Source organism: Pomacea canaliculata, linkage group LG7 (assembly GCF_003073045.1).
Source record: "Pomacea canaliculata isolate SZHN2017 linkage group LG7, ASM307304v1, whole genome shotgun sequence".
NCBI classification, from domain to species: domain Eukaryota; kingdom Metazoa; phylum Mollusca; class Gastropoda; order Architaenioglossa; family Ampullariidae; genus Pomacea; species Pomacea canaliculata.
The window spans coordinates 24541659-24554849 of NC_037596.1; the positions used below are offsets into that span (position 1 = coordinate 24541659).

General features: G+C 37.0%; 2 protein-coding genes across 4 annotated transcripts in view; one reads left to right on the forward strand and one right to left on the reverse strand.

The window, feature by feature from the left end:
- LOC112568158 (serine-rich adhesin for platelets-like) overlaps positions 1 to 13191 on the forward strand; it is a 40444-nt gene that overhangs the window by 15429 nt on the left and 11824 nt on the right. The gene's annotated exons all lie outside the window — the stretch shown is intronic.
- On the reverse strand, positions 6774 to 10256 carry LOC112568161. Its single transcript, XM_025245308.1, has 2 exons — positions 8666 to 10256; positions 6774 to 8364 (listed from the first exon to the last, which is right to left on the reverse strand). Exons 1-2 carry the CDS (start codon positions 8726 to 8728, stop codon positions 7918 to 7920), a joined length of 510 nt encoding a protein of 169 aa, XP_025101093.1. The 5' UTR covers positions 8729 to 10256; the 3' UTR covers positions 6774 to 7917.

A 13191-nucleotide genomic window follows, 5' to 3' on the forward strand; every position in this document is an offset into this window, starting at 1 on the left:
ATGGCTGATCAACTTGTGGTTACCACAGCTTGTCTCCGATACGCGAGCTTCATTATCAAATCACTCAGGAAGTGGACGATAGGACAAGTACTAAGAGAGATAGCCCTTGGGGGAAGACATGAAATATGTGAATAAGTTTTATACCATATCTTTGTGCTATTATTTGAGGCAGGGTGTGTTTGTTAGATGAGAAATTTTCCTGGGTGGTGAGAGAGATTTGTTCACTGGATTTTTTTCTTACGAGATAGAAAAATAAAGTGGCTTGCGTTTATGCAATTTTAATTGTAATTGTAATAATAGTAAGTGGTACAGGCAGGCATTACAATTTAGCTTTTACAAAAATTCTGAGAAATCTTATATCTCACTGTAACATGAGAAGACACCAAAAACTTCTGCAGTTGCAGTATTATGCTTCTCTTCTATTAGAAAGTATGAACCTATGCATGTGTTTGATTTTATGTACGACATCCAGTCAGACAGCAAATACCGCTACGGTCAATGGAGCTTCCTAAGATGAAAAAGAATAAAACAATTTATAGTAACCGTTATTTTAGCTAGAAAAAGCAAGAAGTCATAATAAAAAATTTAAATATAGAAGAGTATAATAATCTATGGTCAAGCTAGGGTTAAAAAACTAAGTTCGGATTATTAACTTAAAGTAATTAAAACACCGATTCATCTTTTCCCACCGTCTGACCCGTTTTGTTAACTCGAATTGTATCGGCTTTTATAGATTTATATTTCTCTGACCCAAACATAGCCCTTCACACACGAGTTCAGCAGAACAAAAACAAAACAAAAATAAAAAAAAAAAAAAAAACAAAAAAAAAAACAACTATTAACGAACTATTGGAAAATATAGTTATGGAGTTAAAATTCGATTTTACGAAGTTAATCAATTCTGTTAACATGTTGGAAAATAAATAATTGAAGCAAACTTTTCCTTAAACATTTTATTTGCACTGTGTTATGTGATTGTTAAATTCAGAAAAAATCAAAACTTGACTGAAGTAAACAAATGGATAATACCACGTGTGATCATATCGAACTATGGTGTAAGAAATAAATTTAAACGATGAATTTAAAGAATCTTTTAAAATGTTGTTGTGTACCTTAACAGTTGTTTACTTCAATATGTCAACAATGATACAGATTTTACAGTTCTTGGTCCCTACACCTCAAAAGTGGATTGCACCCAATCATTTCTTCCTTTGCCATACACCTACCCAAATTATTGTGGAGAATATCAGGCTTGCACTTCTACGGGAATAAAATACCTTCGATGTCCTGAGGACTCTCAGTTTTCTTATGATCCTTCAAGGAAAACAGACAACACAGTGTGCGAGAGAAAGTCAGAAAACACGTATTGTGGTAAGCGAAGAAGAGAGGATCTAGCGAGAACGATGAGGACAGCGACAAGGCCGACAGATACGACGACAACAACCGAAACGACAGAGACGGTGGAAGCCAACAGAACGATACATGCAACAACTAAAAATATCAATTAGCTTTGACAGAAGAAAAAAAATTCCTTATAAGTTAATTTTGTGCTGCCTGAGACCATCTATGATCAGGAACTGCAGCACAAATAATTGATCATGCTGCATGCAACTGGAATCATGAGAATGTTGTGAAATTGGAGTTAAACTTCAAGATGCTTCTTGTTTAATTAAAACTGAGTTTGAACACTTAAAAATGATCAGGCTACACAGACTCGGCATTAAAACTGTAAGCTTGAAAATGTTGTTATGAATGTTGTCGAGTACAACTCTCAAGAGTCTGCTTCTTCAGTTAAAACTGAACAACATTGTCCTCAGGGATGGGCAAGCTACTTTTAATTTGTAGCTGGCTACGCTACAGCTACTTTTTTCCAAAATGTAGCCGGCTACACTACAGCTACAATTTTCCAAAAAGTAGCCAGCTACTTTGGGCTACTTTTAAAATGTAGCCAGCTTCTTTTGGCTTCTTTTAAAAGGGTGATGTTATTAAAAAGTTAGCTGTCAGCCACTGGCTGTAGCAACATACACAACATCAACATACACACAAAACACTATATTACTTGCTAACACAAGAACTGGCTTTTATATACCATTGACCTTTATTCTGATCTGAGACCACCAAAACTCCATATTAACAACAAAATGCAAAGGTATAAAACAAACTTTTGACTTAGTGCTGATAATTTGTGAAATGCTGTTAAAACAAATCTACATGCTTTCAGTCCCTCCATGAAATTGAACTTGACCAGAATTTTAGGGCTCGAAGTTGCTGTCTGTACCCCCTAGTGGCGCAGCTTTGTCATGATAAGTCTGCCAGACTGAACTATCTCTCAACCGCCAGCACTGCTTGGCAAGACGGTGTTGGTGCGACGCAGATAGAGTTGTTTGACCGTGGGCTATTTGTCCAGTTCATTGACATTCTGCGACATCCAGACATCAGGAACGTAGTTGTCTCAGGGGTGTCGGTAACTTCTTCATAAATGATGAAGTCTGCCAGTTCAGCTGAGCACTTGCTTGGGGATTGGACTGGCGTGTTGATCAATGCTGCCTCTGCAGTCAATGCGAACAACTTTGTTCTGGATCTTGTACTCTCTCAGGATGGAGTCGAGCTGCGTGGCTAGGACAATCATGGGTGTGCTAACTTTCACCTCTTTTGCAGGCCAACGCAAAGGATTTTCTTCATAGCCTTCCAAAAAAATGGCAGGTACTCCCAGAATGACCTGAAACACAAGAAAGGAAAAGTAACATTAAAACTTAACCCTAATTTACATTGGCATCAAAATATTCTTTATAGATGAAAAACAAATACCAAGTGAAATTAAACATTGAATTAAAAAATTAAAAAAAAAACTTGCCTTCGATGAGCAGGCTCCAGCAATCTGCAGTGATGCATACATGCTCCACATTCTCCAGTTCACCGATAATTTTCTTCTTTTAGCTCAGCCATCTTTTCCTGAAACACAATGCACAATGCAATTTTGCACATGAAATTTGAGTTATGTGACCAAGAACAAAAGATATTGAATTGTGGATACATCACCCTACTTAAAATAAAACTAGTAAAACAAACAAAAAGGATGAAAAAAAAAAAAGTAAAACTTACCTCCAACATTTGGTTCGCCGTTTTCCTGCTCATTAACTGGGTTTCCTGGCCAGTGAGTCTGAAACGAACTTTGAAAACTTCTCGTTTCTCCAGCATGAAGAAAGGACAGGTTGCATTCCAACAGGTAATCAAGGACGGCGGAATTGACGTCTGCTTAGCTGACGGTACTCTTGTGTTCCACTTTGAAGAGCTTCGAGACAGAGGGTTGGTCGTCGTTTCCCTTTTCCGCTTTCGTGACGTTTCCAAGTCTTGAGTCAACTGCCTGGCAAAGCAGTTGGATGTTTCCTCTAAAATATAACACATGAAAAATAAAACAAAATTTTAGAAGTCCATTCAATACAATCAAGCAAAGTTCTACCAGGCTAATTGTCATATTAAATTACTAGCATTAAATATAAAATCCTGCAAGCCACCATACTGTTCAAACGTCCTCCATGCTCTTTTTCATACAAACAAACCAAAACACACACACACACACACACTTTATGACAAAGACTAAATAGATAGTACAGGAAACGGTAAAGACAGCAGTTTGATCAGTCGTCGCCCCAGCGGTAATCACGTTGATGCAACCCTTACTTTCCACAATCTTTACAACATGTACACTCCTCTATTCCAAAAGCAGACAATTAAGAACATGAAGAATGAAGATCGATGAAAATCTCAACGAACTTACTGCAAGGCGTTCTCAAATTAAAACGCCGACGTCTTGTTCGTTGAGTACTTCGTGCTGCCGCACCCATTCTTGCATTTGAACAGTATATAGCCCACTCTCTGTTGCTTCACAAAATGTAAAAAATTTCAAATAAGGCTGGAAATTGATGGGTACGTCCATCTTCGTTTTTCAAATCGCTCCCGCCACATGGACGACACAGTACTTGCGGTTACTGAGCGTGCGAGACACGTGGTGTCTGGCTGTCACAACACCGAGCAGTGAGAGCAGTGGCTGTCGTCGTCTTGCTGACACGCTGTCGACGAATGGTCGTGAAAGTAGCCAACATGTAGCCAAGCTACGGCTACTTTCTAAAATGTAGCTACGGCTACAAGCTACTTTTTTTAAATTTGTAGCCGGCTACGCTACAAGCTACAAAATTTGTAGCCAGCTACAGTAGCTGTAGCCTAGCTACAGCTACTCCCCATCCCTGATTGTCCTCACCCAGTAAAGATAGAATGGCCATGCAGAAACAAGCTTTGCCACATAATAAAGACTGACACAGAAGCATACAGGGAACACAATGACAATGACAATTCTTTATTTATGAGGGGTAAAATAAGCAGCAGGGCGCTTTTTTCCATTTAGCCCTCGCCCTTTACATGGAAGGAAAATAGCTACATAAAAGAAGTAATTAAGCATTATATAAGAAAAAAATTTCGTAATCATAAAGATGGGTGGATATTTACAAGGTGATGATTAAGAATATATATTTACAAGTTCACCTGGAGTTGGGAGGAGTCTCTAGAGGCCTCATCTATTGACGATTTCGGAAAATTATGCATGCAGATGACCTTCACCCCACAAAAAATCTAGACCACTTCCGGTTTTGATGTTTACTGTTGATGCACGTAGCGTTCTTCGACCATGCCGGCTCTTAAAATTAACAATGATAGTCGATTTTGCTGTGTACCTCAGTGTACAGTTAAAGCCTACAAATGCCCAGCATTATCCTTTCATATATTTCCGAAGGATGAACAAATGAAGAAGCTTTGGCTTGTAAGAATACGGAGAGACGAAGGACCACTCTTTCGGGTAAGCATGATCGAGGTTTCAAATTCCCTATCACTATTAGTCATTTTCTTCTTTCGCAACATCACTTTTTTCCATGCTATCTGAATCATCGTTAATCTTTCTAATTGATTTAAAATTCTGATTTCAGAATACTTATTGTGTTCGTAGTTTAAACTTACAGCATGTGGGCATAGCCATTTCGTATTACCGAAAACGCATTACATTGTATTATTAAGTGTTATTATATTAAAATGCACCAGAAATGTTCAAAAAGGTGGACATATATTACAAGTATTACAACTTATTTTGTAGTTTAACCTATATATCTTTGCTGCTGCTGCATGACTAATTAATTGTGAATCAGTCGCCATTCATTTACACTCTATATATCATACATAAACTAATTTAAACATAAGGATTATTAGTTTCACAACATAGTCAACAGTGATTAAAAGTAATGTCGTGAATATCATTTTAAAAACGGCTTAAAGACAAAATCATAAGCATAAAATCTTACATGTTTTATGGTAAATGTTTATGTTAACAACACATGACTACATGTTTTTTTCTCAGGTCAGAAATTGGACAAGGGTTTGTAGCAGGCACTTTGTGCCAGAAGATTTTCGCCCTTTGACCTTAAAAGGAAAACAAAGGAGACTAAAATCAGATGCTGTACCAAGTTTGTTTACATGGAAACAACTTTCAACGTGGAAAAGAGAGAAAGCAGCCTGCAGTTCGTCATCCCATTTCACAAGCAAATACCAACACAAATCAGAGGTAAACTTTTGTTGCATTGTATTAATGAATGATCTTGTAATGAAAACAGAGAGTGTGATTAATTAATCATTTTTCTTTATAAGGATATTGCATTCTGTGGTTTGTTTTTTTTTTTTTTTTTTTCGTATGCAACTGTGCTACAACTGTCTGAATTGTTTTGTCTTTCAATCCCATTTATTGTGAACTACCTGTTTGCTTTACACAAGATGAGAATGCGTATTTTAAAGAAAAAAGTATTGATCAGTTCAGATGTGTAGTGCATGGAAATCGCTGTCCAAATCTTACATAGAAATAAAAGGTAAATGCAAAGTGATTTTTACAAATCAAATTTAATATCATCACTGTTAAAAATATGTAATAATATTAACACATTATAACAGTGGTTCTCAAAGTGTGGTCCGTGGACCACTAGTGGTCCGCAGGCATAAGTCAGGTGGTCCCCGGCTGACAGTCGTCATATGTCAGCAAAGTGATGTTTAAAGTGATGCATTCCTTTAATTAACATTTTAATTACAAAGAACGAGGTACGCAGTTTTATGTCATCTTATTACTATACTACTTTTACAAAAGTACATTTAGTTTTGAATTGTAATGAGACAAATGCGGCAATTTAAATTTGAAATACATAGTACAGACTGATTTTTAGGCCTTGGTGGTCCGCCATATTTTTTACTGAAGTAAAGTGGTCCGCGGTCTGAAAAACTTTGAGAACCACTGCATTATAACAATAGAAATTGTGTAATCATTATTCAGATACTTTGACTATTAACAAGTCTCAAAACATATTTTCAGTTTACAACTCACAACTCAAATCACAAAAAAACACAAAACACTCACATTCCTAGTGTATTCATGAGATGAACAAAAAAGATCTGTATATCAAAATATCTTGCAAGTGATCTGTCATTTACTGAATTAAGTAGGTTCACTTCTGCTCATCTGATTGCAGAAATTACTGCAGGTTAACCCCTGTCAAATATTGCTAAGTGAATTGTGCAAAATCAGTCATTTCATGTAGTAAAATGATTTTCCTTTTTATCAGTGAAAACGTGGACGCAGAGCCTGCAACAGCAGACTCAGAGCCTGCAACAGCAGACGCAGAGCCTACAACAGCAGACGCAGAGCCTGCAACAGCAGACGCAGAGCCTACAACAGCAGACGCAGAGCCTACAACAGCAGACGCAGAGCCTGCAACAGCAGATGAAGAGCCTGCAGCAGTAAGCATCCCCTCTATTGAAGAGCAGCTCTCCAAAGAAAAAGAAAAAAATAAAGCTCTTGAAGAGAGGGTACGACAGTTAGAACAACATGTACAAACTTTGGAGAGCAGTAGCAAAATTGACAAATTTGGATTAGAACGGTATGCATATGATGATGCTAAAATACAGTTTTACACTGGATTTCCCAGCTACAAAGTATTAAAAATATTTTATATGTTTCTTGAGCCACATGCAAAAGGAATGTACCAGGCATATGGCAAATCAGGCGAAAAACTTTGCATGAGACGTCCAAATGGAAATATGCAGCTTATTGATGAACTGTTTATGTTTCTTGTGCGGCTGAGACTGGGTCTATTAATAACAGATCTCTCAGATCGCTTTGCAATTAGTGCATCCTCTGTGAGCACTAAAATCAATGCGTGGGCAAATTTTTTGTATACCATTCTTGGCAGCATGAATATCTGGCTATCTAGGGAAGAAATAGACGAGTATATGCCAGATGACTTCAAGGCTACTTTTCCAAAAACAAGAATAATTGTAGACTGCACTGAGTTGTTTATGCAGAACCCTTCTTCATTAGTGAGAAGCAGTCAGTTCTACTCCAACTACAAAGGTCAGGCAACACTCAAGTCTTTGATAGGTATATCACCACATGGGTCAGTGACCTTTGTATCCAAACTTTATTCAGGCAGCATGTCTGACTCTGAAATAACGCAGCTTTCTGGCCTAATTGACTTGCTGGAACCTGGAGATTCTGTAATGAGCGACAAAGGTTTCAACATACAAAATATCCTGGCAAAGAAAAATATTTCATTAAACATGCCTGCTTTTTTATCAGGAAAGGGTCAGTTTTCTGAAAGTGAAGTCACAGCCAACCAAAGTATCAGTTCACTACGAGTACATGTGGAGTGAGCAATCCGCAGAGTCAAAGAGTATAGGCTTTTTCACGGAAAGATTCCTTTTGACCTTATGTGGTAGCTTGAATCAGTTATGGACTGTAGCTGTTCTCCTTACAAACTTTAACCCTCCTCTTGTCACCAAATATGCACCCAATGCCTCAGATGATCCTGATCAAGAAATGTAGGCTATGGTATACTACCAGTGGATGATATCGAGAAAGATCAACACGGAAACCAGCTGTTTTCTTATAGGTGATAGGTAAAAAAAGAATGTATCAACTGCATTTTTTACCCCATTCCAGAAATTTTGATCAAAGTTTATTGTCTCCAGGTGGCAAGCATCTACGGACCACACAAAAAAGTCACACCATTCTAGACCTGTTACAGCCAGCTGCATTTGTATCTGATAATAGTAACGGTCACTTCTTTTAAGCTGAAGCTTTCCATTGACTTCTTCCAAATAGGGTAGTTCCTCAAGTGATCTTCTTGTGGACATGCTTGGACACTTTATTTCTAACAGTCCAAAGGGATCTTGTGTTCTGGACTGATCATACACTTTTCTATCTGGACTTGCTGCCAACCAGAATGCATCTGGGTGTATGATAATTCCTGCTGGATACAGGTTGACAGTATTTCCCTTCATCTAGACAGATAATGAAAATAGTTAAGTTACTTGTGACCAGAACAATAGAATATGTATATATAGTGGAGTATAATTAAAATTTTAGGGCTTCCCATCATGTACATTAAATTGCATGTGTACATTAATAGAGCTCCAAATCACACCAAGATCACTATATTAAGAGATTGGTGTGCTTTAGATCCAGTTTATTTAAATATACTTGTTAAATATTTTTCTCTTGTAACTGTTAAAATAAATAATCAGATCTGCATATGTGCTTTTACAAAATAATTTAGTCCTGTAGCTGTTTCTGTGTACTCACATTACTGTATGCCTCAGCTGCCAGAGGCTCATTTTTAATGCCATCTTTCATGGCCTGTGTCATTCTTGTCTTTGAAGATTTAAGTCTTTTAGACAAGGCTTGGAAATCTGAAGAATCATAATTAATTATTTTGAGTTAAACATTGCAATTGTCTACTTAAGACAACTTACTTTTTAAAATGAAAAGGGCATTCTCTCTGCATTGGCAGTAAATGTTAGAAAGATGTACTAGTCTCTGTATATGGTATAAATCACACTGATTTATCTTTAGGTGACAATAATGATGTAAGCTATTCAACAATTAGTTACTTATAACATACATTATGTGCATTAATGTCCTGACAGTATAAATGAAGTCTAAGAAACTAATCTTGATTCGGAAGAGACAGTAAATTATGCTGCTTTCTTTGTGTGTTGCCTCATCATTACATTTCCTCATTAACATTATAAACAATACACTGTGCCAGCTACCGAAGAGTGCCATCTTTCACTATTATTTCATATAGCTGCACTTACTACAACAACTGGAACAAAAACCTAACCTTTCTTCCTTTTTGCGACATCTGCTACAACAGAAGCAGTGATGCGGTGTTGTCGCAGCTTGTGCCACAAGGGACAATTCGACTATAGTCGTGTATCCCTTTCTATTACAACAGATTCTTGCTGAGTGACCTGCAAAAATAATTTGAAATCCATAAAGAATAAATGCACATAAACACATGAACTTTGGGCTATACCAAGCACTTTGGAAGAGAATATGCAATAGCAATAAAAAAAGATGAAAATGATTCTTTAATGCAGGCAAACATTCTCCATTGTCCTGGATACCACTCTCTTTATCCATGTAAGTGCCAATGAGAATCCTTCAAAAGACAATGTTTAATATCAAAGCTTAACTTTTTAAATCATAAACTGTACCCATTTGTATGAAAGAAGAGGTGAGGAATAAAGATGACTTGGACAGGTCAGCTAATTTCACTTTCCACTTCTAAAATTTTAATGTATCTAATAAATGATAAATGACAATGGGGAAAACAAACTTTGAGTGAGGTTAAAAGGTCCTTCTTTTCTTCTGATAAATCAGGAATATCTCCTGACATCACATTCCTTAGGGGAAGATCAGGAAATGTGGCTAGTTCAGTGAAGTTCATGATGAAGCTGTCATGAAGTTTTTGCTGATGTGCCAGTGTACTGCCCCTCGGATATTTACCATATTTGGTATCAACCATTGGAGTCTGCTTCTTACTTATAGAGAATGGCATCATTGCTGTGGAATGAAATGTTGTAATTCTGTACTCATAAAACTAAAATAAAATTTTAAGAGGCTATTAATTATTATATGATGAGCAAGAGTAATTTATCATGTATGACAACATAGATGTGTGTGTATATATATATAATGCATGCAATTAAATTCTACTCCGAATGGAAAAAAATGTTCTGGAATCATTTCTTACAGAATAAACAAATAATGAAATTTATCTTTTGTATGGTCTTGTCAAGTATAAATGTCTCTTTTGTTAAAGCATAAAGTTCTCGTTATGCAGATCTTGTACAACACAACAAATAAAATTCTTAATAAAACAACAGGAACTTACTAGCTGTGGCAGCTTTTAAACTCTCAACAAGGTGAAGGGCAGATGGAAACTCTGAAGACAATGGATTGTACCTGTATGTACTACAAATACTACGGTCTGACTTCTTGTCAGACTTAAAACTGTGGATTTTGATTTCATCCACTGCCTCCCCTCTTATCTTTTCTCCTCTGGGGATGTGCCATGTCTGGGGCAGTGATGTTTTTGCAGCATCCTGCAAATGAGAAACTGATGTAGATGATGGAATATTACATAGCAAAGAAATAATACCTGCTGGCAAATTTTTTTCTTATTTTTCTATCATTTTGAACATAAGAAACACTTGATAAAAAATATTTAACCTAGAAATAGTCTCAGACCATCCCTCTTCATTATCAAGATTACCTCAGGAATGTAGTTTGCTCCTGTTATCTTAAAGTGAGCAAGCTGGTAGAGCAAGCCCACAATGTGTCCACAGTGCCCACTTTGCCCATTAGCACACGTGCAGCATCCATTAGAGATTGCTTTTGTGGCACTTATTGAGACCTGGTAACCACAATAAAACAATTTCAATTTAACAGTGTTTACTTTGATGAAAACATTATCATAGAATTTTCAGAAAATGCATTAGGAAAAGAAAGTTTATTATACTATCTGTCCTCTGTGAAATTGTGTTTCACTATGCCTTTTAAACAATTATTTCAGCGAGAAGAAATTTTTCACCATCACTAACTTCAAGTGTGTGGGGAATTCCACTTTTCGTGTATGACCTGTAGCATTGAGATGTTGCTCGACACCCATCGTTGTTGGGATTCGGTGCAACTGTATTTAAAAAAATAATAATAATACATCCATGTGCAGAAAAAGCATCACAGGACCAGACACAAATGATAAAATACCTTATATAAAACAACAGCAAACAAGTGTAAAAAAAAAGCCTGGATAGACGCCAGTTTACCGCAAATGTAAAAAACAATGCACGTTTTACCTTTCACTGGGAATATTAAGTTTTGGGAAGGTTCGACTAGAGTTATTGGAGGAAAATAGGAGAGAGAGTCTTGGCGATAGTTTGCCTGTCAGTACTTTATACATGAAAATGCATTTGTTAAATTTAAGTCTGTTTTTTAGAGGAAGGATGCCTACGCATCGTGGCGGCTCTCTATACAAATCTCTACACATGGGCGGTAACTCTCGTAAAAAGAAAATACGAGTTGTTGTTCTTAGTGATCAAAACTGATTTCAAACTTCTAGACTCTAGAGTCATGGTTTCATAGTTTCATGGTGTTTACTTCTACATCCACAAGTTCCACCTGCACGGTATGCCTCATTCCTCTGATTCTGAGCACGGACAAACATGATTTATTTATTTTACTTTCTTGTTTCTCTTCTGAGAGGTTAAATGCCTTGATTTTCAGCAGTTTGTCCGACCCATGATAGATTGCGACGGTTTTATTCAATATAGCCAGTACCACATAATCTTAGATTTTAAAAAAAGCGTAAAATTCAGTAATTTTACAGAATTTCCTACTGAGTGAGAACCTACGTGTTTCAAGAAAGCCGCAGCAGTAAAAGCTTTTTCCTTTCATTCTAACAGAGAGAGCGGATTAAAGAAATCTCCCTTGCTTTTAAATGTTTGCTTATAATTTCCATGACAACTGAATCATTACAATTGTCATGTTTCAGGTCTGATAAGATTACAACAGACTTCAGGAGGCCTTCTATTGTCACTAGAAACAATAGAGCTGATAAAGCTGAGGTCTTGAGCTTCATGGGAAGTTAGTCAACAGTAAGTGTAAAAGAACTTTAATCCAAAAGACAATAAATATAATCAGTAATTCTTGGAGAGCACAAAGATAGGTTTGCCAAGAAGAGCGAGATGCAGGTCCCATGTGCACTCATAAAGACTGAGACGAAATATACGGCTGAGGCACAAGAAGACTTAAGCAATAATGTAATACCTAAAGCAGAAAGTTCATTTTGCTCTGATTATTATGAGACAAAATGTTTACAGAATGATTTCATGCAACATGACAGTATCTTTGGCCAAGAACTCCATGATATAAAAATTGATCCAGCTGCACAGACAAACTGGAGGTGTGAGAATGTTCCGAAAGTGGAGATGAATTCTCAAGATTCCACTTCTTTCATTAAAATTGAACAGCAGAACAGTCACATTGTGAAGATAGAATGGCCACATATGGCTGAGCATAATGATATAGTAAAGACTGAGAGATCATGGCCTGGCCATGATGCAATTTCTCAACTTGATAGTGATAATGAACTTTATTGGAACTGCCAAGGCGATACTTCTGAAGTGAAGACACAGGATGCAAAAGCACCAGTCACTTCTGAGGTCAAGCATGAAGATCACTTTGGTCAAGCCGTTGATTCTGCAGTAGAGTCAGAGCAGACAAAATCACACACTCAGTCTACAATAATGGAGCACTTGAAGGCACAGAGTGTACCACAGGAGGTGGAGTGGAATTGCAGGAAAAATAAGGATATTTTAGCATGTATATCATCACCTGAACTTCAAGATGTGGATGTTGCTGGATGTAAAAATACACAGGTGACGGATATTGTGACTGAAAGTCCTCAGCATGAGAGAAATGTAAATGTGACAGAAGCTAACATCAGTACTGAGTCAGAAAAACAGCACCCTAGTAGTGATATTGAACCTGATAAGTGCAAAGTGTGTATGTCTTCACTCCATTTTCCATCCATGCACAAAAAACACATGTCGGACAACACTGGTAAACCTCACAAGTGCAGAACATGTAAAGCTGCCTTCAAAAGATTACCTGATTTGAAACGACATACAGTTCACAGTGATCAGAAGCATTACCGGTGCAGTGTGTGTAAAGCTGCATTTAAAAAATCATTTGTTTTAAAACAGCACTTGAAGGTTCACAATGTTGAGAAGCCTCACCAGTGCAGTGTATGTAAAGCTGTC

What these genes read in the sequence shown, in the direction of transcription:
- LOC112568161 (XM_025245308.1), bottom strand. Translation starts at nt 8,728, where the DNA reads ATGACACAGGCCATGAAAGATGGCATTAAAAATGAGCCTCTGGCAGCT. An exon ending in CAGCTGAGGCATACAGTAAT is followed by an intron (nt 8,365 to 8,665) that starts GTGAGTACACAG and finishes TTATCTGTCTAG; the next exon opens with ATGAAGGGAAATACTGTCAA.